The sequence below is a fragment of the Barbus barbus genome, assembly GCF_936440315.1.
Source record: "Barbus barbus genome assembly, chromosome: 29".
Classification (NCBI taxonomy): Eukaryota; Metazoa; Chordata; class Actinopteri; order Cypriniformes; family Cyprinidae; genus Barbus; species Barbus barbus.
In genome coordinates, this window is record NC_136757.1 from 18,202,787 (window position 1) to 18,228,492 (window position 25,706).

At 37.6% G+C, this 25,706-nt stretch overlaps 1 protein-coding gene across 1 annotated transcript in view; it reads left to right on the forward strand.

Annotated features, from left to right (window-relative positions):
• LOC306849639 (nucleolar protein 4-like) overlaps positions 1 to 22,765 on the forward strand; it is a gene marked incomplete at its 3' end in the record, with an annotated part of 47,883 nt that extends 25,118 nt beyond the window's left edge. Inside the window, exons 2-11 of the mRNA XM_079384816.1 lie at positions 655 to 807; positions 4,411 to 4,522; positions 7,420 to 7,529; positions 14,080 to 14,233; positions 19,105 to 19,394; positions 19,503 to 19,688; positions 20,867 to 21,055; positions 21,990 to 22,109; positions 22,259 to 22,448; positions 22,545 to 22,765. Coding sequence (XP_079240942.1) covers positions 655 to 807; positions 4,411 to 4,522; positions 7,420 to 7,529; positions 14,080 to 14,233; positions 19,105 to 19,394; positions 19,503 to 19,688; positions 20,867 to 21,055; positions 21,990 to 22,109; positions 22,259 to 22,448; positions 22,545 to 22,765 — 1,725 coding nt within the window. The remainder of the gene's footprint in view (positions 1 to 654; positions 808 to 4,410; positions 4,523 to 7,419; positions 7,530 to 14,079; positions 14,234 to 19,104; positions 19,395 to 19,502; positions 19,689 to 20,866; positions 21,056 to 21,989; positions 22,110 to 22,258; positions 22,449 to 22,544) is intronic.
• Between the last annotated feature and the right edge of the window lie 2,941 nt (positions 22,766 to 25,706).

Here is a 25,706-nt window from a genome sequence, read left to right on the forward strand (position 1 = left end):
ATATGCAAATAGGAACATTAACCCAGGGTCTGCAAATGTACAGTGGGAAATCTGGAAACCTGAATTGAAACCCAGTAATACCCATTTGCGGTGGTTGTGAAAAGCCTAATAAAGTATGAGTGATAGGCCATGTTCACACTGCAAGCCTTAGGGGCCGTTCACACAGAATGCGTTTTTCCATTCCTCTACGACAGATGTGTTTCACCATTGCACTCACGTTGTGGTGCTCAAGTTAAAGTAAGTTCAGCTTTTAAAAAAACGCATCTTGAATATATTTCCCCATTCCACTGCCTGCATCTCGAGTTTTTCAAAGCAAAAACATGTTCTTTGTGAAAGGCCCCTTGGTGCTCAATTCTGATTTATAGCTCAGGTCAGGTTTTTTTGTTTGGCTTTTAGCATTTTCAAAAACAAATATGGCCAATATCACATTTGAGTGTCAACTGGTGAACTGAAATAACCCGCATGTGCAAAAGAACAATAACAAAGATGGCACTCAGAAAGCTGGCCCAAATCAGAATCGGAAAGATATGATTCCATGTGGTTTGTGCTGTTCACTCTTCACTTTTGCCTGCAGTCTAAACGTAGCAATACTTTTTTAAATGTTGACCTTTCTTCTCTTTTTCATAATCACATTTTCTCTCTGTCTCTCTGCAGTGTTCAGATGGAGGGGCGACCCAGGACAGCTCTTTGAAGCGGGTTGCTGTGGTGGAGGATTTTTTTGATATCATCTATGCCATGCACGTCGAAATGGGGGCAGATCCCGGACGAGCACCCAAACACGCCGGCCAGAAAAAGACCTATAAGGCGGTGAGCAATCATTCAGTGCATAAAAAATAGTCAAGACACACTTAAGCGAAACGCATTACTCTTGCTATAAAAGAACATGCAGCATAGGCTTCGTGTGCATCAATGTGCAAAACTCCCCGCTATTTATTCTTACGACCACACAAGCAACTCTAAAATAGAACATCTGAATAATTATAATGAGTGGAGGCTGTTGCTGGGGAAACAGCAGCCATTTTGAAACACCTGTTGAGCCATTATAGACTATACAGCAACGTCTAAACTTTAGATAAAATAACTGGGGTTTTTTATGCAGTAATGCACTTATGCATGCTAGCAATGCTGGCCAGCTTTTTCCGGCTCGCACCCACCCACGTATGTGAAAAACAAACCAATACAATCTAAAATCTTTTTAAACCTGAACTTGTCTGACCCACCGATGTAAGTCAACTTCACTACCTCTCAAACTGTCAAATATGACAAGACCCAAGTGACAAGTATTGCATCATGGGACTTATATAAAGCTGCCTGGCTCGCCAAGCCCAGAGGAAAATTGTATTGCTCAGAGTTTGCCCTTTCGTGAATCAGGTCTTTTTTCGTTTTTTTTTAACCAAAATTACTTTTTATTAGGAAAAATCAATATTGAGATATTGAATCCTCTTCATACTGACTTTGATAGCAGACTTAGGAAATCTGTGCACAGTTTCTGACTTTGCAGAGATCTTTCCTTTCCTGATTCATGTGATATTACTGGATTTTTATTTTTATTTTCAGGAGAAGCAGAAGATCCTTAATTTACTGTATAGGAAAAGCAATTTAGTTAATATTGCAGAGATCTCGTTTGTGAATTTTCGTCACTATGTTAGGACTAAAAAATGATATAGCCACAGAATGGATTTAATTTTGGACTGATATCCAGCTGCGTTTTAAGTTGCCCAAACTGCAGGTATGAGTCAACCTGTGCATCACCTTGGCAAACCTTTTGTCTACAGTGTATCTCTCTATTTTCCATCATATTTTTTCTTTCTCTGACTGTCTAAGAAGTCTGAGAGGTCTGGAATACTTAAGTGTCAGACAGAGTTTTTGTATGATATTTAGTGGAGAACAAACACTGACCATTTTTGGTTCACTTCAAAACAACTCTGTTCAATTTCTTTTCTACTGGTACCCATAATAACGAGTGCTTCTCAACCACTATTCTTAGGTGTAAAGAGAGTTGTGTCTGTGTGTGTGACTCACCTCTCATTTATCTGAGCCACTGGTGAATGAAGTAGGTAACTCAAACATAAATGAGTTAGTGACTGAATCTGAGGGGCCAAATACACTCACACTGAACTGTCATGCAACGCTGTGAGAGGGATTTCATATCACATGCCTTTATTCTTGTGCAGTGTAATTTCTCTATGAGGCCTCACTGGAGTGTTTTGTGTAGTGTGTAATTAAAAACAGGCTATTATGTTTCTTAATACATACATTCAGCATAGGTGTTATTGAGTTATTGTGTTGCTTATTATTTGATTATGAGGGAGTGAGAAAGTCGATATGAAGTACAACCTAATGCAGAATTTAGAATCTGATCCATTGAAATCAGAACACACAGACTAGACTTAACAAATATTCTTCAAAAGTAGCTAGGGGTGTAAGGTTGTACCGAGTATGCTTGAGTATGCTCCCCTGTGCTGTGATTCCTTGGTGTGTGAAAGCAGGTGTCGGGTTCCAGCCCCCACTAAGCTCTGTGCTAATCACCTAATTAAAGCAATTAACTGTCTGATAGCCATGTTGTTGACATTTGGCACACATTGATCCTCTCCAAAACTGCTGGACTGTCAGACAAGTACAGATCAGTGCACTCTAAATTCTCACACGATTGGCTATGACCTTCAGAAATCAGCTGTGATTGGCTTGATTTGCTCTGGTTGAACTGATTTTCATTGGCTCTATCCAGCTGCGACTGACTCTGATTGGTGGTGTCCAGAATCATTCTACAGTTTTACATCCATGGTCCTGTCCCAAATGCCTTTGACTCAAGATTGTCCAAAGTTATTACAGATTAATTATTTTGATTAAATCAATTATTATACAACCTAAAATAATTATACAAATTATTTATTATATTTATTGTAATATTTATTTTTAGGGGGATTCTACTACTACTACTACTATTGATAATAATAATGAGCAATTATTTAAATGAAATATTAATTAATTTATATTATTTTGATTATATATTACCATATAATCTAAATTAATAATAAATGGTATTAATTATTAATTAATAATATTTATTAAATGTATTGTAATATTTTAAGAGGGGACTGATAATAATAATAATATAATCGCATGATTAATTACTGAAAAATTAATTAGTTTGATTCTATATTGTAATACAATCTAAAACCACAATACCAGTCAGTAGTAGTAGTAGTAGTAGTAGTAGTATTAACAACAACAATGTTAATAATAATATTTTATGTGATGTAGTTAACCCCTTATGCACTTTCAGATATGAATATAAATTAGCTCTAGATAATTACTGTGACTACAGAAAAGACAAAAAATAAATAAATACAAATCAAGATCACCCTTCCTGTTCTGACCCACTACCCTTTCATAATGCTGCTGTCTGCATGCTGTCCTCTAGTGGTGGCATGACAGGACTGCAACGATGTTGTATTGAGATTGAGACCACTGAAGGGGCACCTATCACACCATGACCTGAAATAGTTTGTATTGCTTTTTTGTCTTTTTATTATAAAATTAAATAAATTTCTGTGGCTTTGAAATGTTACTTTTTGCGTATAAACAGTGTTGTCATACTGGACCTCAGCTTGTTCTCTCGAAGGAGAGATGGAGGGGCATTCATTGGTTTGGACACACGCACAAAAAAGGAGCACCCCCATTACTAAAGATGCAAAATATGTTTGTGTATGTGTGTTTTGGGTGTGTGCGGGGGTGGCAGGGGCTGCACAATGTCCTTGGGGCAACGTTCACCTCCTCTCCTCAGCCAGTGCCCTGGAGAGTCCTGCTGTCAGGTCTCATAGCACGAGCAGCCCACAGAGACCAGCCCTGCCAGCCTGGGAGGAGGGGGCAGACTGGGAGCATGGCATTCTGGGAGGTGCGGTTTTCCCTGTGTGGCCTTTTCCCTCTGTGCCGCCTAAGAGGGGGAGGGTGGTGGGCCTGCCATTCCTACTGCTCCATCACCCTCTCTGTGTGAAGGTCGCACACAGGAAGCCTGCAGGAGAAGAAAGCAAGAGCAAAGGAAAGATGAAATGGTGACAGAAAGAGACCAGAAAAGAGAGGGAAAGGAAAAGAAAAGGGAGGCGTTGCAAAAGAGACATGAGTTTGTATATTTTTGTGTAGCATTTATGTTGTCTCTAGTAGGAAAATGAATGTTCCTGAAATCTAGTATGCTGCCTTACTCTCTATACCCTGCAAAAGCAGCTGCCTTAAAAGTGAACAGCCTTCATGTTGCAGGCACACTTATGTATTTAAATGTATCCTCATTAGGCAGCTCAGAACACAATAAACTATTTGAGTCATTATGCTCCCTCGTTTCAGCTTCTCAGTTTGTTTAATCTCCCCCAAAATGTTTGCCGACTCCTTTCCACTCTCTCTTTTGGTTGTCAGATTGCAGAGACCTACGCATTTCTTCCACGTGAGGCGGTGACCCGTTTCTTGATGAGTTGCGGAGAATGCCAGAAAAGGATGCACATCAACCCCAGCACAGCAGAGTTCAAAGGTCAGACGCCATCCTTGCAATTTCATGTCTAAATTTGCCATTTTTAATGGTTTTGAACTGTGCACACGAATATGTACTGCTTAGTAAATTGCTTGTTTTTGTTCATTTTATCATTAATTAAAGTTTTGGGAGTGCATTACCCTTAAGCGGTAATTAGGAAGACAAGATTTCCAAAATCTTCATTAAAGTCAGACTCTTTTTGATGAGCCACAGAGGCAAGACTAAAATTCTGCACTTCTACGGGCCCCTCGTAATTAATGCATGGATAATCCGACCCACGCGCTTCCTACAGTAAACATCAGATTAACAAAAAGAGAATGAAAAATAATGCTAAAGGAAAAACACAAGCAATCCTTCAAGACATGACATAGCAGACGCTCATGTGATGACCTTCAAATATGCCTTCTGTCTGGATATTTGCATCATTGTTGAATTCAGAGACAGTAGTGCTGTTACAAGTGAAACTGCCTTATTATTATCATAGTGTTTTATGATTTATTAAATAAGCAGCACAACAATAAGCACCTTTACTTGAACATGAATCAGAAGGGATTTGTAGAGATCTGGTCATTTTCCTACAGCTGAGATATATGCTGTAAGTCAGCTATCTGCGCAGACGTGACGTCGGTCTGCCATTAGTCACTGACAGATATGACTAATTCACACTGCCACAGATGAGCTTGATTTCTATGAACAAATATAACTGAAATGAGCTGGAAAAAGTATCATTCACAAATGAATTATACTTTTCTGATAGCTGATAAAATGTAAAAACTGTAACTTGAATGCTATGTAAGTCGCTTTGGATAAAAGCGTCTGCTAAATGCATAAATGTAAATGTAAGTGTGTAAGCTAATTCACATTCACTAAAAAGTTAATGTATTTGCAAACAGCAATTCACAAACTCATAACGTAATTCATGTTTACAAAATACGATTTGCAAATGCAAAACTGTGCATTTGGAGAGAATGAATGTTAAACAAACTTTGAATAGTGAATTAGCTGATCATCTCCTGCCTGCAGGGGTTTTGAAGGGTTGCGTCATCCCTGCTTTCCAAAGCAGTTTATAGAATAAAAATTTGCTATTGAACTGTTCATGCTATATAGCGGCTGGGAACCCTGCAGAGTCAGAGGATCTGTGTCCAAACAAAAGCCTTTCTGTGTTTATTGTGTTTGATTTTAACAAAGACCCGAGGGGGTTTCAGCAGGGCCTTTTGGAACTTTATCTCAAGAGCGCCTTCTAGAGGACCAAACTGAGTCATGCACACTACTGAGAATAATAATTCAAATTAAACAATTACTTGTAGTCATGTATAAAAGGAGACTTATGAATTAGGCACAAATCTTCATAAGTAATAAGCTTTTTTTACTGATCAATTTTGGGGTTAGCAAGGTTTTGTTTTTCTTGTTTTCTGTAAATTTTTTATTAATTAATACTTACGTATATCCAGCTAGAATGCATAAAATTGATCAGAAGTTACAGTAAATACAGGTAGAATGTTTTAAAAGATTTCTATTTAAAATAAATACTATTCTTTTGAACAAAATGTATCTTGGTTTCCACAAAAATATGAAGAATCATGAATAAGAAGAAATATGAATAAATGTTTAACCTCAGCATGTCTAACAGCCATTTCTTGCTGAATGAAGGACCATCACCTTCAGCTCAACCTAGCTAAGACAGAACTGCTTGTAGTTTCAGCAAACCCATCACTTCATCACAATTTCACCTTCCAGTTAGGCTCGTCAACCATAACTCCTTCAAAAACAGCCAGAAACCTTGGAGTTGTGATTGATGATAAGCATAATTTCTCAGACTACATTGCTAAAACTGCCCGGTCCTGCAGATTTGCTTTATAGAATATTAGGAAGATCAGGCCCTTTCTTTCGGAACATGCAACACTTGTTCAAGCTCTTGTTGTGTCCAGACTTGGCTATTGCAATGCTCTCTTGGCAGGTCTTTCAGCCAGTTCCATCAAACCTCTACAATTAATCCTAAATTCAGTTCTTCAGACCTATGTGCCCTCTAGAAGCTTGCGTTCTGCAAGTGAACGACGCATTATTGTGCCATTCCAAAGAGGCACAAAATCACTTTCACAGACTTTTTCATTAACTGTTCCCACCCGATGGAATGACCTGCCCAACTCAATCTGAGCAGCTGAATCCTTAGCCATCTTCAAGAAACGGCTAAAAACACATCTCTTTCATTTTTATTTGACCCTCTAACTCTAGCACTCTATTCTAAATCTATTTTAATTAAATCTATCTGTTTTTTGTTTTGTTTGTTTTTTGTTTTTTAACACACACACTTGACCCTCTATCAGTTGCATATTTATTCTCTAACTGCTAGCTTTTCTTGAAAAACTAACACTAGGTTTCTTTTTTCTATATTCTATCTACTCATTTTCTTTAAAAAAAAAAAAAAAAACCTTGCTGCGTGTACTGCGTTTGGCTAACCGAGACTTGTCATAACACTTGCATGTTGTTGCTGTTTTGTTGGTTTTGATTGCTTCTATTGCTTCTTTTTCACTTTTGGATAAAAGTGTCTGCTAAATGACTAAATGTAAATGTTTCTTTAGCAATAAATCAGCATGTTAGAATATTTCTGTAGGATCATGTGACAATAAAGGCTTGAGAAATGGCTGCTGTAAATGTATCACTGGAATAAATTACATTTTACGTTTACATTACATTACATTTTAATAACAGGTATTATAAATTGTAATACTATTTTATAATATTTCTGTTTTAACATGCATTTTTCATCAAATAAATGAAGCCTTGGTGAGCATAAGAGATGGTTTTCAAAAGCATAAGAAATATCACAGTCCTCATACTTTTGAACAGTGTAATAAATCAATCAATGTGAACTTTCTTTTGTTGTTTTTCACCCACAGAGAACGACCGGCCCACCTCTCTGGTCCCAGACCTCATCGATTACAACATGCCTCTCACTGCCACCTATCTAAAACAGATGAAACTACAGTGCATGAACACCAATGAGCAGGTAGGTAGAAGCCAAGCAAGAGAGTGAGAGGTAAAAGAGCAATAGCTGCTTTGTTTTATAATCCTTAAAAATGTCAGTTTGGTTTTGTAATCATATACTTTGAAGTTAAAATAGTTTTGTGTTGAAGTGTTGCTTCCAGTCTGTGAGTTTGCTGACAGCTCCTAAACCTGACTTTTAGAGACAATATATGATGCTACATATGCCTCAGTATCTGGGCAAAGAATTTAATGTAAAAGTCACCCAGCTCAAAGGATCTGCGACAAGGCCTTATGGTGCAATGTGTGGTTGTCAAGGTAAACTCTTATAGACATGGTTGCCTCAGCAACAGTATATGTGATGCCTGGAATAGCAAGAGCTGGATGTGTCTGTGGGTCACTGTGCTATATAAATGGGGTGATGGTAAATACACAACTCCCATCCTTGTGAAAGACAGTTCCTTATAGCACTGAAAAACAATGAAGTACATGGATGTAATTGTATGGCTGAAAGTAAAGAGCATGTATGTAGAATATATTTAGAATAGCTAAAGATACACAGGCACATCACTGGGTCAAATGCATTTACAGCTGAAAAGCTGTCAAGATTTTTCTTTTCCAGGATCACTGTAACTAATGTCTGCATCTCATGACACAACAGAATAAATGACAGTGCAGTTAAGAAAGATTGCTAAGATTGCATGCAAAGCGTGAAACCTACAGAGGTAAGTCTAAAGGGCATTTTATAAGCATGTCACAGGTACATGCTTATAAAATGCCCTTTAGACTTACCTCTTACATTACCCTTGTCCAGCTTCACTGAATCTGACCTTAGGTTAGAGACATCAACCGAGCTGGAGAAACAGGAAAACCTTCATAACAGGCTCTTGTTCCACTCTCTATGAAAAAAAATCTTTTCTGTACAATTTGGTGCATGGAGATGGATGATTTTCCAGAGCAGGAAAAGACAATACATTTTTGGGAGGTTAGCTGAATAACATGTGACTTTATCTTGGATCGTTATATTTGTTGAAAGCTATCTGTCCTCCATGTTCAAAATAAGACACAATTTGATGTACAATATGTAAATTAGTAAAATAAGTATATGTAAAAATGAGATGTAAAAAACTGACAGCACTATTATTTCTCTTCATGTCTCATGGCAACCAATCAGATTTAAGATAGTTTAGTGAGTGTTATTCTATTTTATTGCTTCTTTTTTTTTATGTAATTCGCAAAACTATAGGATGTGTTCTGGGATCAACATTCCTATCAACCAATCAGATTTCAGGGCTAAAGTTAGGATTAGGGCTGCAGTATGGGCTCAAACAACATTCTCATGAACAAATCATTTCTCTCACATTATAAGGCATGGTTATGGTTAGAGAAGTCTTACCTTCTGACAGCACACCAACGTCTGTTGTTCAGTGACTGGCTGATGCATATTGCACTTTCTCCATCTGGCATGCTCAGTTTTAATTGGCTGGATTTATGCAACTTCTGGAGTGGGGGCACACAGGATTTTTTTTTTTAGTCCTTCAGGAAACAAAGGTGCCGTGCTGATACAATGAATGCTGTTGAGGATAAAATAATCATTGGTTTACAATGTTAGTGACATAAAATTTGTAAAAGATACTCTGACGTTTTTTGAGGCACTTTGTAACAAGTAAACTAGATCAAGTCAAGTCAAGTCTGCTTTATTGTCAATTCTTCCACATGTACGGCACATACATAACAGAGAATTGAAATTGCGTTACTCTCAGACCCTTGGTGCATACAGTTAACATTTAAGACACTGACAGTAGACGTTCAAATACAGATAAATACAGTTTAAACATATGTACATACAACTATACAGATATACAATGAGGACATTGTAGAAAAATAAAAACAGAGATAGATAAAGTGGCATAAGGCACATGGCAGATAGAGTGCAAACCAGTTAAATAAAACAAAACTGTGCAGATATATGTGTATATGTATAGAGTGTATATATATAGTGCAAGAGGAGCTTGCACTATATATATGTGCTCTATTCCCATAGCACAATTGTATGTTATTGTATTATTTGTTTTCAGAGCTACACTACCGTTCAAACGTTTGTGCTTGGTAAGATTTCTTTTATGTTTTTGAAAGAAGTCTCTTATGCTCACCAAGGCCTTTATTTGATCAAAAATACAGTAAAAATTGTAATATTGTGAAAAATATTATTACAATTTAAAATAACAGATTTCTAATTTGATATATTTTATTCCTGTGATGCAAAGCTGAATTTTCACCAGCCATAACTCCAGTCTTTACTATCACATGATCCTTCAGAAATCATTCTAATATGCTGATTTGCTGCTCAAGAAACATTTCTTCTTCTTTTATTGAAAACAGTTTTGCTGTCATGATAATTTTTCTTCAGGAGTTTTTGATGAATACGATTTTCAAAAGAACAGCATTTATTGAAATATAATTTTTGTAACAATGCAAAAGTCTTTCTTTTACTTTTGATCAATTTAATGCGTTCTTGCTAAATAAAAGTATTAATTTCTCATTTAAAAAAACTTACTGATCCCAAATGATTGAATGGTAGTTTATGTCTTTCTCTTTTGTATCTTTATACCTGTGTCTGCATTGATCTTTTCTTATCCCTGTCTTTTTTCCCTCTCTTTCTCATTGCTCGTGTTACTGATGCTCCACTTGGTACCTAATGGAGTCAGCACTGCACACATCAGCCCTCTAAACAAATCTCAGAGGAACCAAATTTCTCACAAGACTAATCTATGAATCACATGTATCCATGTTTACAGTATGCGCATGTGTGTATGTTTGCATATGCTAGCGTTTTGGTTCACAGCTGTACAGGACAGCATCAAATCACATTTACGGATGAACACCTGTCATGCTTGATGAACCTGTTGTGTTAAATCAGTTCATTCGTGACCATTAGCTCCTCTGTGAGTTTCCAGGATGTTTTGTGACTTACCTCTTTCCTGTTAGCAGTGCAGTCCTGAAAAAGGGAAGTGATCCAGTGAGTGTTTTACATGGAGAAACAATTCAGTGACAGTTTGGAGGTGAAATCATCGCGACTGTTCTTCTCTCTCACACACATCTCCATCTACACACCTGCATTTCTCACCTTCTCTTGAGCCTCACTGATGATTACATTCTTCCAGCCTGCTCTACTCTTCAGGCTGCCATGGAAACAATAAACACGGATCAGGGACACATCCTGTAGTGTGGAGTCCGGATTTGTTTGTTTGCATGTGTGTGCGGGGCGAGAAAGATTCTTGTTAATGTGATGTTAAATAAATTGAGCTTAATAGGAATGTACTTTTAATTGTAAGGGCAAGTTCAAGTATTTTAATAAATAAAGCTGAGAAAGGAGTAGTTTAATGCCCAGGTGCTTGAGGGTCTTTCAGAGAAACAAGGAGATGAATTAAATTCCATGTTCAGGGTGTATTAGTGCGGAGGGGGATGGTTGGATAGTGAAATTAGGGTTTTGTTTGTGCAAAAAATGAGGAAGTGGCACACACGGGTGGGGGTGGATGCTAGTCTTTAACGCAGCGGCTACAAGATTAGCGTTGGTATTGGGAGGGTTTGATCTGAGCAGATGGGTGGCACAGGGTGTATTATGGGTTTTTCTGGACCAGTTGGGGAAGGGAGGCAATGAAGAAAGCGTTGGTGCTAACTTTACCAGAAACACTAGAACCTGCTGTAAATCATGGTGAACTGTCTCACAGCTTCATTGTCATGACAACAGCGGAGGTAGAGAGGTGTGTTCACGCCTATAGCGTAGGTGAAGGCAAGGGTCATGACGGGATTTGCTATGCCTTCAGCCTGCTAAACGTACGTGGACCAGCGCTTATTCTGACATACACACTGTGTCAGCATGTATGGATGATGGAGATCGTATTTAAAAAAAATAATAATTATGCTGAAAAAATATTTGGTCTTAGATGATAATTAGTTTTGATTAGAACGCACTGATGAGAAATAATGCTGGAAAAAGATATCAGCAGTGCATTAACAATATTATTAGAAGAAAAAAAACATCCAGTAAGGACTTAAGCTGTAAGAGCTGAATACTGGTAAAACTGACTGTTTTTCCTTAGCTTTCACAATTTGAACTTAAAGTAAGTAGCTTGATAGTCAGAATATGGTGTGCTGTAACAGCTTTATAATGAAATTAGTTTCTAAAAACAGCCAGTAATTCAGTATACTCTTTCTATGCATATATCCAGTTTTCACATGCTATTTTATATTAATAAATACTACAGCCTATTATGGTTTGACGTATTTTGTGCTTTCTGTATAGTATTGTTAAAAAAATGTATTTTTACGTTTTAGGATTTTATTTGCTTTTTAGTTATATATATATATTGCTTTAAATATTTTAGTTTTAGTCATTTTAGTTCTACAACTTGAACTACAAATTTCTGTTCAGTTCCTTTTCATTCTAAGTTTTTCCTGTAATATTTAAATTTTATTTTTAAGCTTTATTTGAATTACAAAAATTGTTTTAATAGTTTTTAGTTTTAGTTAACACCGGAAAATGAACACTGCTGTGAAAGCATACAGTGGGGAAAAAAAATATTTGATCCCCTGCTGATTTTGTACGTTTGCCCACTGACCAAGAAATTATCAATCTATCATTTTAATGGTAGGTTTATTTGAACAGTGAGAGACAGAATAACAACAAAATAATCCAGAAAAACGCGTTTCAAAAAAGTTATAAATTAATTTGCATTTTAATGAGTGAAATAAGTATTTGAACCCCCTATCAATCAGCAAGATTTCTGGCTCCCAGGTGTCTTTTATACAGGTAAGGAGCTGAGATTAGGAGCACTCTCTTAAAGGGAGTGCTCCTAATCTCAGTTTGTTACCTGTATAAAAGACACCTGTCCACAGAAGCAATCAATCAATCAATCAGATTCCAAACTCTACACCATGGCCAAGACCAAAGAGCTGTCCAAGGATGTCAGTGACAAGATTGTAGACCTACACAAGGCTGGAATGGGCTACAAGACCATCACCAAACAGCTTGTTGAGAAGGTGACAACAGTTGGTGCGATTATTCGCAAATGGAAGAAACACAAAATAACTGTCAATCTCCTTCTTTCTGGGGCTCCATGCAAGATCTCACCTTGTGGAGTTTCAATGATCATGAGAACGGTGAGGAATCAGCCCAGAACTACACAGGGGGATCTTGTCAATGATCTCAAGGCAGCTGGGACCATAGTCACCAAGAAAACAATTGGTAACACACTACGCCCTGAAGGACTGAAGTCCTGCAGTGCCTGCAAGGTCCCCCTGCTCAAGAAAGCACACGTACAGGCCCGTCTGAAGTTTGCCTATGAACATCTGAATGATTCAGCGGAGAACTGGGTGAAAGTGTTGTGGTCAGATGAGACCAAATTCGAGCTCTTTGGCATCAACTCAACTCGCCGTGTTTGGAGGAGGAGGAATGCTGCCGATGACTCCAAGAACACCATCCATACCGTCAAAAATGGAGGTGGAAACATTATGCTTTGGGGGTGTTTTTATGCTAAGGGGACAGGACAACTGCACTGCATCAAAGGGATGGGGCCATGTACCGTCAGTGCCAGGGCATTGAAGCCATTGAATCTGTGGAGGGAGCTGAAGGTTCTAGTTCCCAAACGTCAGCCTTGAAACCTTAATGACTTGGAGAGGATCTGCAAAGAGGAATGGGACAAAATCCCTCCTGAGATGTGTGCAAACCTGGTGGCCAACTACAAGAAACGTCTGACCTCTGTGATTGCCAACAAGGGTTTTGCCACCAAGTACTTAGTCATGTTTTGCGAAGGGGTCAAATACTTATTTGACTCATTAAAATGCAAATCAATTTATAACAGTTTTTCTGGATTTTTTTGTTGTTATTTTGTCTCTCACTGTTCAAATAAGCCTATAAAATTATAGACTGATCATTTCTTTGTCAGTGGGCAAACGTACAAAATCAGCAGGGGATCAAATAATTTTTTTCCCCTCTGTACATATATTATGTGGATTTTCACACAGTTCCAAACTCTAAAGACAAAAATGTGCATGCAGTGAACTGTTTGTACTACAAGTTGCTCTGCAATTCCCAACCATTGTGTGATTCCTGAAGAAAACAATACATCTCTTTTGCTTTTCTCATGCTGTGTGTGCATCTTTTGGGTTTTGGTTCCAACAGGGTTAAAAATAGCTCCCCTCATATTTACTCATTATTTAAGAGTCTCCGCCTTCTGTCACTTTCTACCCCATCCCAGAATGTGGAGTTTCCTCAAGAAAGGATGATAATAGACTGATGTAAAAAAGAAAACAGTTTGTAAAGTGAGGTGTTGCTTAATTTGCATCTTACGTATAGCAGCATGGTTGAACCAAACAGGAAGTGCAGGAAAGAGAATGTTATTTTGAGGACTCTGGGTTTGTTGAGGTGCTGTGGAGGAGATATGGGAGATTCCAGTGATGTCTAGGCGATAGTGGGGTGGGTGAGCTTCATTTTGTGCACGGAATATCCTGAGCTCTCTGACACACCCCCCCCCCCCCCCCCCCCCCCCCCTTTCTCTCTCACACATATACAGGATGAGAGTTCGGTAAGCAGTGAGGATTTGGACATGGCTGAGCCCGCGTGGGTCTCTACTGAGCGTGCTCCAGCCGCAGAGCCCACCAGCCCCACCGCCCCATACACAGAGAGGATGCCTACACCCCCACAGCCCAGCATTAAAGAGGAAGAAGGTATGATGTCTCTCTCTCTCTCACTCACACTGTGTTTACATCGCTGTACATTTCATTGAAATAACAGCCACCTTTTATGGATGTTTGTCAGCATTTATCAGTGAAGACTTTGTGCTGGTGAGAGTCTGATAAGTGTCTTGTAAAGCTGATGTTCAAGAGGTGCCTGCAGGCCCATTATAGCCCTTTTCCCAGCACTCCAGCCTCTCTCGCTCTCTTCCATTACGCTCTGGACAGATGCCGGTTAAATGGATGTCTGGGGTATGCGGAGCCATGCCGACACAGCCTTATTTTTTCATTTTGGTCTGTATGTGAAAATCTTCAGTGTGGAGTTCTATAATGTATGCCATTCTCAATTGTCTGGGCTTCTGTGATAGATGGCTAGATGGATAGATGGATGGATAGATGGATAGATAGATAGATAGATAGATAGATAGATAGATAGATAGATAGATAGATAGATAGATAGATAGATAGATAGATAGATAGATAGATAGATAGATAGATAGACAGACAGACAACACATTATACACAATATATATTACAATCAATACAAAAAATTAGAAAGCATAAACATTATAGACAAAAGTACAAATTAAATGACAAATTTAAGAACCTATTCTATTCTTAATCTGAATAATATCTATATATCTTCTCTATCATCCGTGTTGTTGTTTATGTAACCAAAATTCTACAAATTCTAATCTATATCTATAGATAATATAATAATCTCTAAAGCAGAATTTTTGGTGTAATCTTTGGCCAAGGCTCCCATATTTGCAGAGGAGGGTAAACAACTGCAAAGCTTCAGGGTTGTTGACCCTGCCCCCTATTTTGAATTGAACACACTTCCTTCTTTTCACCAGCTCTCGCTCCCTCTGTCTTGTCTCTAATTCAGCTGAGTGCAGGAGGTCTGGGGTGGTGTATGAATGGGGCAGGAGATAAGAATATGAGGGCAGGGGGAGGGGGACGTGGAATTGTTTTTTAAAATGGCTGCTGGGACAGTCAAGGGTCTTATTGGGTGGTAGAGAGGAAGGAAGCAGCCTGGGTTGCTTCTTTGTGGGCTAATCCTGTGTAATCTTGCTCTGAGGGGGCTACAGGGAACGGCTCGGCCACACACACTGATGCGTGTCCGCTTACTCCATCATAAGGAGAGAGAAAGTGACTAAAGGGCGGTGCACATGCTCAGTGCACCTTACCCTTGACGGACAGCTTTAGAGGCCCCTCTGGGAATTATCCTAAAGAGGGATGATAGTATTTTAGGAATGGCGGTCAGAGCTGTGATCATAAAGGTTACCCCTCTTGACATTGTAAGCTTGTCTGGTTTTATCATGTTTGCCTTGTCGTGGTCTCAAAATCAAAGTAGAAATACTTTATAAATAATTGCATTTATAAAAATGTTTAAAAAAAAAAAAATGAATATCCTTAAAAATTAAGACATATATATATATATTATATAATTTAATTTAAATTATAATATGATGTAAAATGACTGAGTCAACCTGACATTAGGTTACATCAACATTAGGTTACAGCAATCAAAGTCTTTTTAAGGTTGAATCTGTTAGTAGTTGGGGTCATTAATTTATTTTTTTATTTATTTTTTTCGAAAGAAATGAAATTGATTAAAATATACAGTAGAAACATTGTTTTGATTTCTATGCATCAAATTATCCTGAAAAAATATATCATGGTTTCCACAAAAATATTAAGTAGAACAAGCATTTTAATTGTGTTAATTGTTTTTTTTAAGTACCAAATCTGAATATTAGAATGCTTTCTGAAGGACCATGTGACACCGAAGACTGGAGTAATGGTTGCTGAAAAATCAGCTTTGCTATCACTAAATTCCTAAAATATATTTAAACATAAAACTGATTTTTTAGTAGTATTTTTTTAAGTAATATTTTACAACTGGTTTTACTGTATTGTAATAATAATTGTAGTCTTGGTGAGCAAGTTTTTTTTTGTTTTTTTTTTTTAAGTGTATTTATAAATATTAATAAATCAAGCTTTTAACAGGTATACACATTTAATATCTGTAGGTTTCTCTTCTTGACATAGGGACTAAAAGTACTGGCAATTTATCCTTTACTACACAGAGTGTTGTCCAATCAGATACTTAGTTCATACTGTGAATCCACACATACTGTTCTTCGCCTACTTAAATGCAGCCTATAATGAGGGCCAGTGATATGTCCCTTCCAAAATCATTGTTTCAATAGGAAATATCAACAGGTGAAAAAAAAAAAAAAAACAGAGTATTTGACCCTTGACAATACTGTTTAGGTGGAGCAAACACATCCAGACTGGTTTAGATATAGCTTTTATTCTTGTTGTTATCATGCGTGTTTTCCCACAGACACATTTTTGTAGGCTACCGGTACTGCCCTTGATTACTCAAATCTGCTTTGTAATTTCAATGTCTGCAGTGCCTGGTGTGGTTGTTATGGGATGTGTTTATGATCCACTGCCTGTGTTTTGCAAAATAATGAGGCTTTTCCCCCATCCTGTACTTTATATAAATGTAACCATGCGCTAATGGATCCCTCCCTTGACTCACGGCAGACTAGTGTGCTGTTTAGAGGGCAAGAAGATGATGATTTAATCCACACTCCCATCATCAGAGAGGAGCTGTCCTTTTCAGTAGCCCCACACTGCAGAACAAAGATCCAGGGGGCGGGGCTGGATCCACGTCTAGGGAGTGGAGATTGGTAGGTTTAGGGGTGGAGATGGGTGGGTTTAGGGATCAGGGTCTAGAGACGGGTAGGTTTAGGTATATGTAAGGTGGGAGGAGTTGGCTCTGGATCCAACCTCGTTCCCTGGATCTTGTGTTCTGCAGGACCATCTCGTCCTTTTCATTGTTTATGTCATTAGTTCCTGACATACTGTATTGTTCATTTAGACCAGGGGTTCCCAACCCTGTTCCTGGCGATCGACTGTCCTGCAAAGTTTAGCTCCAACTCTAATGTGTTTGATTAGAGTTGGAGCTGAACTTTGCCAGACAGTCGATCGCCAGGAACAGGGCTCGGCACCCCTGATTTAGACCAATCTCTTTGTCAACATAGTGGGCCTCCATGTCTCATTGGATAGCTAATAAATAGCATAAAATATGACTAAATTAAAACGAGTACATTATTGAAAGTAATTTTTTAAAGGACATAGAAATAGTTACTTTAAGTAAGTGAATGTTTCTACTTCTTACAATGTTACTATTGCAGAAAATGTTTTTTAGAGAATATATGTTGAATTAAATGTATATTTATTAATTAAAATTTGAATTATAACTAATTTCTTGCTTCAAGTATCTTCAAAATATATATATGTGACCCTGGAGCACAAAACCAGTCTTAAGTCGCACAGGTGTATTTGTAGCAATTGCCAACAATACATTGCATGGGTCAGAATTATTGAATTTTCTTTTATGCCAAAAATCATTAGGATTTTAAGTAAAGATCATGTTCCATGAATATAGTTAGTATATCTCCTACTGTAAATATATCAAAACTTAAGTTTGATTAGTAATATGCATTGCTAAGAACTTCATTTGGACAACTATTAAGACGATTTTCTCAATATTTTGATTTTTTTTGCACCCTCAGATTCCAAATTTTCAAATAGTTATATCTCGGCCAAATGTTGTCCTATCCTAACAAACCATACATCAATGGAAGGCTTATTTATTCAGCTTTCAGATGAATTGACCCTTCTGACTGATTTTGTGGTCCAGCATCACATATATGATTGAAATTTTCCAGTGTGTAAGAAAACTGAACTTATTAAAACCTTATCATTTGATATATATTGTTTCTAAAGTAAATTAACCTTGTTTAGGAATGTTTATTCTACTGTTCAAAAGTTTGGGGTGAGTAAGATTTTTAATAAATGAATACTTCTATTCAGAATGCAAAGTGACAGTAAAGACTTTATAATGTTACAAAAGATTTTTTCTTCTGTTCATCAAAAGAATCCTGACAAAAAAAGTACCAGTTTCCACAAAGATATGCAAACAAGAGTTATTTTAAATTGTATTAGTATTTCTGTTTTACTTTTATTTTAATAAATAAATGCAGCCTTGGTGAGCATAAATGACTTGTTTCATAAACATTAAAAATCTTACCAACCCCAAACCACTGAACAGTAGTGTACATGTTTTTACTGGAATCAAGATATTATCAGAATTTTGGTCCTGTTTTGCCCTGTTGTTCTTCTTGGTTTTCCAATTTTGGTAATTTTCCTGTCCTTGTTTAGTTTGATTATGATTCCTTGCACCTGTTTTAGTAATTATCCTCTTTTGGTCCTCACTACTTAAGCCCTGTGTTTTCCTGTGTTTAGTATCCGCTGTTATATGTCTATCTGTCTTCCTGTGTTGGATTTCTTGTTGAAAGTATCATTAAAAGACTGTTTACTCTGCACTACTACTTGTCTCCTCGTTCCCTTGCTTCTTGTGTGAATCGTGACAACTATAAAATTGCATTACATCTCAGATTTTTTTATATACATTAGATACTCTACAGGAGTTTAGCATGTCATACCTGTTCTCTAAAGGAGTGGACAAAAAGGGTTCTTTCTTTTTCATCTCGCCTCTCCCCCGTAAGCTCTGTTTTTCCAAATACTTCCTCCTGTCCAGTTAGACACCCTAGCAGAACCCCATACCCATCTAATCCCCCTCATCCAAGCCATCTCTCTCTTCACCTCTGCCTCCTTCCACTGCTTTGACAGTTAACTCCAATGTTCACACAAACACCTTCACACAGCACACTCTCCTTTCTCCGTTAGACACACACTGACACATATGCAGCTAGACCCCACATCCGCACGTGTCTGACTTTATGAACACGCGTTCAACATTTCTTTCTGTGTCTGTCTCTCAGATGACTCCTCTTCAGAGAATGGCAGCACAGCTAACGGTCTGCCTGCACTGACTCCGCCTGGTGGTGCTTCCATGGCGACAGGAGGCGTTCCTGCATCTGAGGGGGTGGTTCCATACGGAGAGGTGAACGGTAATGGTGCTGCAGCGCCACTGGACTTCAGCACCACTTCATCGTCCTCTTCCTCACAGGAGGGACAGCAGCCTGTCAACCTGAGCGACAGACTCGTGCTCGGATCCTACGCATCTGACCCCAACAGAAAATTCCCTGTCAAAACTGAGTACGGTAACAAGGTATGAGACTAAATTTTCCTAATAATTCTAAGAATTTGTATATGTTAAAATGTAAAGTAATAGTATGCAAAATGGTGTTCAGATTTTGACATACTGTTTGTTGTACAGTCCCCTCAGTACAGCTCAGGAAGCTATGACTCTGTGAAGACGGAGCTGAGCACGTGCGGGGAGGACATGACCCCGGGCCGCTCACAGGTCATAGACGATGATGACGACGATCACGATGACCATGACGACAGCGACAAGATAAATGACGCTGAGGGTCTGGACCCTGAACGACTTAAAGCTTTTAATGTGAGACTGATTCCCTTAACTACTTTATTGCTCATATTTCATATGGTGGACATTAGATTTTTTAAGCTTCAGTTACCTACTTTGCTTATGTTTGGAGGTACAGTGGAGTAGAGTAATCTTTTTCAAAATATAAATCAAAGAAATGTAATTTACTTAAAATGAATAAGAATTATTCATTTATTTCGCGCTATTATAAAATCATGGTGGTCTGGACTGGGACTAAAGCTAAAACTATTTAAAACATTTTTATTAATTGAAATAAATCAGAAATAAAATAAAATAACTCAAACTAAACAAAAGTTTTAAATGTTGCCTTGGCAACTAACCAAAATATGTTTGGGTTGAAGTACTAAAATTGTGTGTGTGTGTGTGTGTGTGAGAGAGAGAGAGAGAGAGAGAGAGAGAGAGAAAACAAAACCAGTCTTAAGTCGCTGGGGTATATTTGTAGCAATAGCCAAAAATACATTGTATGGGTAAAAAATTATTGATTTTTCTTTTATGCCAAAAATCATTAGGATATTAAGTAAAGCTCATGTTCCATGAAGATATTTTGCAAATTTCCTACCGTAAATATATCAAAACGTAATTTTTGGTTAGTAATATGCATTGCTAAGAACTTCATTTGGACAACTATTAAGGCAATTTTCTCAGTATTTTGATTTGTTTTGCACCCTCAGATTCCAGATTTTTAAATAGTTGCATCTCAGCCAAATATTGTCCTATCCTAACAAACCATACATCATACACACACACACACATATATATATTTAAAGCAATACAATTATGCTCGTCTAATTAATATGATTGTCAGGTTTTACACAGACTGGTGTAGTTCATGAAGCTTGAGAAAGCAAGTATGATCACATATGGAAATTCAAATTGACTTTTAAATTTCCACTTTTCTCTTAAATTGTTATGCTAGTAATATAAATGACACTGAGGAAAAAACTCGTTTTAATAAAAATAGAAGCATTTCAGTGACCTGCTGAACCCTAATCATTATTTTCCTCTCAATGCTAAAGCAGAAGTTTATCCAGTTACATTTCTCTTCCACCTTCATGCTTACATCTTAATGACAACATCAGATTCAATTATATACAGTTTTCCTTTTTTGTTATATGCTCTATACTTTTCTATTTCCTTTGTTGGACTGCTCTAATATTTCTTTATGTTTTCAGATGTTTGTGCGGTTGTTTGTGGATGAGAACTTAGACCGGATGGTTCCAATCTCAAAGCAGCCCAAAGAGAAAATCCAGGCCATCATCGAGTCCTGCAGCCGTCAGTTCCCAGAGTTCCAAGAACGTGCTCGCAAACGTATCCGAACCTACCTCAAATCTTGTCGCCGCATGAAGAAGGGTGGCTTTGAGGTAGGGAAACATGGGAATTTGCACATGTACTGACAAACAAACATGCAGATCTGCCATAATTCTCTGTGCTATGACAATACCACATCTAAAACGTTTAACTTGAAATTCAAGCTTAAACATTTTTGTGCTACACATATTCAAAGGCAAACTACTGCCCTCTAATGGCTGATACAATTTTTAACCCTGGTACTTGAGGACCACAGCACTGAACATTATTATTTACCAAGCCTAATTCAACTTATTAGCTCCATAACCTCAACTAAGTGTGCAAGATGGGAGAAACATCCAAAATGTGAACTCTCAGAAAAAAAGACACAAAAATGTCAGTTAGGTAGTACCCTTACATAAGTTACTAATACATACACTTTAGGTACTAATATGTACGCTTTAAGTATTAACATGCACCTTTATGTTACAAATTTTTACGATCTAGGGGTAAATAAGGTCCAAAATGTACCTATTAGCCTTTGTACCTTAGGGTACTGCCCCAGTAACAGTTTTGTATCTTTTTTCTGAGAGTGTGTAGTACTGTCATGATTGAAAACCATGATTGAGAATCACTGTTCTTAAAGAAGGAGTTCAATGTTAAGCCAATCCATATTTTATTTTCTGCATCTCAGTGGAATTAAATGTAGTCAGACAGGCATTTCTAGAAACTACAGAAATCAAACTTGAATGTATATGAGCATTTGCAACCAGAAGGGTGTATATCTATACTGTTATTTTCCCCTTTTAACGGATCTTTTGTTAACTCTTTAATAGAATATCCATTTAAATGAGTTCAGTTCCAGAAAAAGGCTAGATTTTTACTACAGTAATTGGTAGTTTAAATAATAATATGACTTAAAAACACCATCCTACAAGATTAGAACATTGTAAGAAATTCATAAGGTGATGACATTTGCCTTTTTTCTGCCCTCTTCGATGGTGTCAGACACGGCCCACACCCCCTCACCTCACCTCCGCCATGGCTGAGAACATTCTTGCAGCAGCATGTGAGAGCGAAACACGGAATGCTGCTAAGAGGATGCGCCTTGACATCTATCAGGCCCATGTGAGTGCATGTGTGCATTGATCTCTAGATCTTTAATCAAACTGAATCCATTCCAGAAAAAGTTGATTGGTTTTTAGATAACTTAGTGAGATATCCGTGTCTTTCTTTGCCTTATCGCATCCCTTTATCCTTCCATTTTGTCCATACAGGATGAGTCAGTTGCAGCAGACAAGCCTAACTCCAGAGATCCGGCTGCTCTGGCGCACTCAGGCTTCACACTGGCCGCCTCGGCCTACTCCCAGGACCAACTCTACACCAATGGTGGACTTAATTCCAGTTTCCGTGGATACGGGACCATTGGAAACAGCCTCCAAAACAATGGCACATCACAAACCAATGGTGGGTGAAATGCATATTGTAGTAACCCTATTCTAGTCTTTTCTATAGATCTACTAGATAATTATTTTACATAAATGTCTTTTTCTTTTTTTTTAGGTCCCACTGATCTCAGTATGAAATCTTTGGCATCCAACAGCACTTCCTCCTCTAGTTCAAACAGTCATGGTCAGGGTGGAGGGGGCGGAGGGGCATCTGCCCAGCTCAGCCCGCCCGAGGTCACGGCTGTTCGGCAACTGATTGCGGGTTACCGTGAGTCTGCGGCCTTCCTGCTCCGCTCTGCTGATGAGCTTGAGAACCTCATACTGCAGCAGAACTGAGAACTGCACACAGGCTGGTGCTGCCCGTCTCTCTCATTAACACACACCTAAATGCACACTATGACAGGAAAGATACATGTAGCTATGTGCACTTACAAACATATACACCTAAAGCCCATAGGCAGAGTTTGACACCACTTAGGGGGGCGTAAAATGGGGGGATAAGAAGAAGCTGGATCTGAAGCCACATACATACAGGGTACAAAATTAAGAACATTTACCAGTCATAATAATCTCAGGTTCACCAGCCATGAACCTGCATTTTGCATAATTTTTTTAACAATTTTTTTTTTAAATGTAAATTATTTAATATTATTATTATTATCGCCTATTTTCAGTAAAAACCAAAGCACAGGTCATTGTTTCACTTGCTGCACCATATATTAGTCCATTTTTATATGAAACGCTACCTCTCATAAAAACTTTAAAGTAATTATGGGGTTCTTAGATAAAAACCTTGAGGTCTTTCTTGCAGTGTAACCATGAATAACTGGTAACTTTATTTGGAACGGCAACATAATACATTCATTTTATTTTAATATTTTATTGCACTGTAGTAAAATGTTCAAATAAAAACCATGTATTATATTACCATTCTAAATAAAATTACCAGCCAAATTTAACTTGCATTTGGCACTTGGCAAGTATTATTTTTGGGCTGATAATATATAAGGTGCTTTACACAGACTTGTTAATGCACATAGAAAGAATAAATGTACTCAAACAGAAATTGCAGTCACTAGAATCAGTGTTTAAGGCACTTGAAGTATCTTGTTGATTCTTGTGCACAAAGCAAACAAAGGTTATTGACACAGAACAAAAAAAAGCTCAGTTTGCCCACAACAATGTAATTAATAAAAAAGATCATATATATATTAATATAATTTTTATACATTTTAATATAATTTATTAATGTATTTATGAAGACAACTATTTCAAAGCTTTACAAAAGCCCCCTGACACCCCCCAAACTCTGCCTATGCTCTTTCTATAAACCTACCTATCACACATTGCTCATGACAGCTTTATGTCCATGATAGTGTCTTTATTAAATTTCCTTACGTTAGAGTCCAGCGAGGCTTAATCCTTCTCGGAGGGCTGAGATGACTTAAACATTGTTTTACGATGAGATGATCAGAACACAAAGCAAAAGGTGTCTGTACTCACAGCAGCATTGCAAGTGTCTTGCACAGAGCACAATCACACAGTGAGAGCTATCAGTCCACCACAGAGAGTCCAGACTTTTGAGACACACACAAAAAAAAGCTGTAAATTTAGGAGTGATGCCCAAAACATACACAAAATGATGTCCTCTCCTGCCTAATGTTTACGCTATGGCACAAAATATTACTGTCAGATTAGATTCCTATATGTCAACGGCATCTTGTTTTATAGAATTTGAAAAGTTCCTCAGATGTTTAACTTGTTCTCTTACCATAGACATATCCATGCAGCAGCTTTGCGCCTGATTTAGCCATTTTAGATATAGAACAGATCTAAGAGATAAATGCTTTTGTAAGACCTCTCTTCTTCTGTTCAATGCTAATGAGGTTTGGGGAGAAGGTGCAATGTAGATGATAATCATTATAGTGTGTCAGTGTCTGAAAATCTATCATTTTCAATCATAAACACATTACCAGATGTCTTTTGTACATATATATATATATATATATATATATATATATATATATATATATATACTGTATGTATATATATATATATATATATATTGTGTATGTATATATATATATATATATATATATATTCCTCATTCAAATATAAGAAATTTCATCCTAGCTTACACATGCACACTTAAAAGTCTATGAAAAGAAACCGTGATTAGTGAGTGCAAAAAAGAAGATGCTGAAATCCTATTAGCTGGGAATGTTGGACATTATGCAAATGAAGCTGTGCTGAGCGGAACGCTTTGAACCCTTTCCTACATGCTCAATTGCCTTGGCAAACCTCCATCCTCAGCACATCCATGCCCTGTAGGAAAATGTCTCACAGAAACACGAGCGACATCGACCTCCAAGACAGGTTGGCCATAGATGGACTTGTTAAAAAAAAAAAAAAAAAAAGAATTTCCCATGCTGCATTGCATCGCAAACACATTCTGTTAAGTTGTGAATGCTGCTCTTTTTTTCTAACCTCATGACTGAGACACTTTCATCTTCACGGGGACCAATCAAAAAAGAGGGACTTAACATCCTATTGGCACGCATACTGTATATGCATACTGAGTTTAGCAGAAGAGAAACAACGGTGACATCCTTTCCTTTCAGTCAGCAACACCCAAGAGCTTGAGAGGCATTGATTGGTGGACTAAGGTAGCATCATCCACAGGAACTGAGTGTAGAACATTGACGATGCATTGCCCCTCAAACACCAGCCTCGCTCTTCCTCCTGCCTGCATTTTCTCATGTTCACAAATGCCATTGTTAAAAAAAACTGTATTTAAAAAAAAAGCAAAAGACAATCCTGAACAATTGTGACTTGATCCCTCGGAAAACGGCATAGCGTTGTGTAAGATCTCACTCTGACTCTCTAGCCTTTAGTGGAGTGGTGACAATACAGGGCCTTCAAGTCTTGTAGCCATAGCTTGAACCGTGTCCTCACTCTGCAACATGATTATGTGGAACAGAGCATTTTCCTCTGTTTAGCTGCAAACATTCTTTTTTTATTATCTGAATATATTTATTTCTGTCTTGCCATTCCAGTTGTGCTTTATTTGTTGTTTTGTTTTACTTTATGTAGTAAATTATATTTTTTGTTTACTTTTTTTTAAAACTCCGGTTGTAGGACACTGACAGTCTGAAGGGAATCAATGTTGCGAGTCTCAACATTCCAAATGTAAAACATGCATCTCAGATTGGTCTCCAAATGACTGAATACGACATCCAAATGACGCAACTTCTAAAGAGAAAAAACTTGTCTTTGA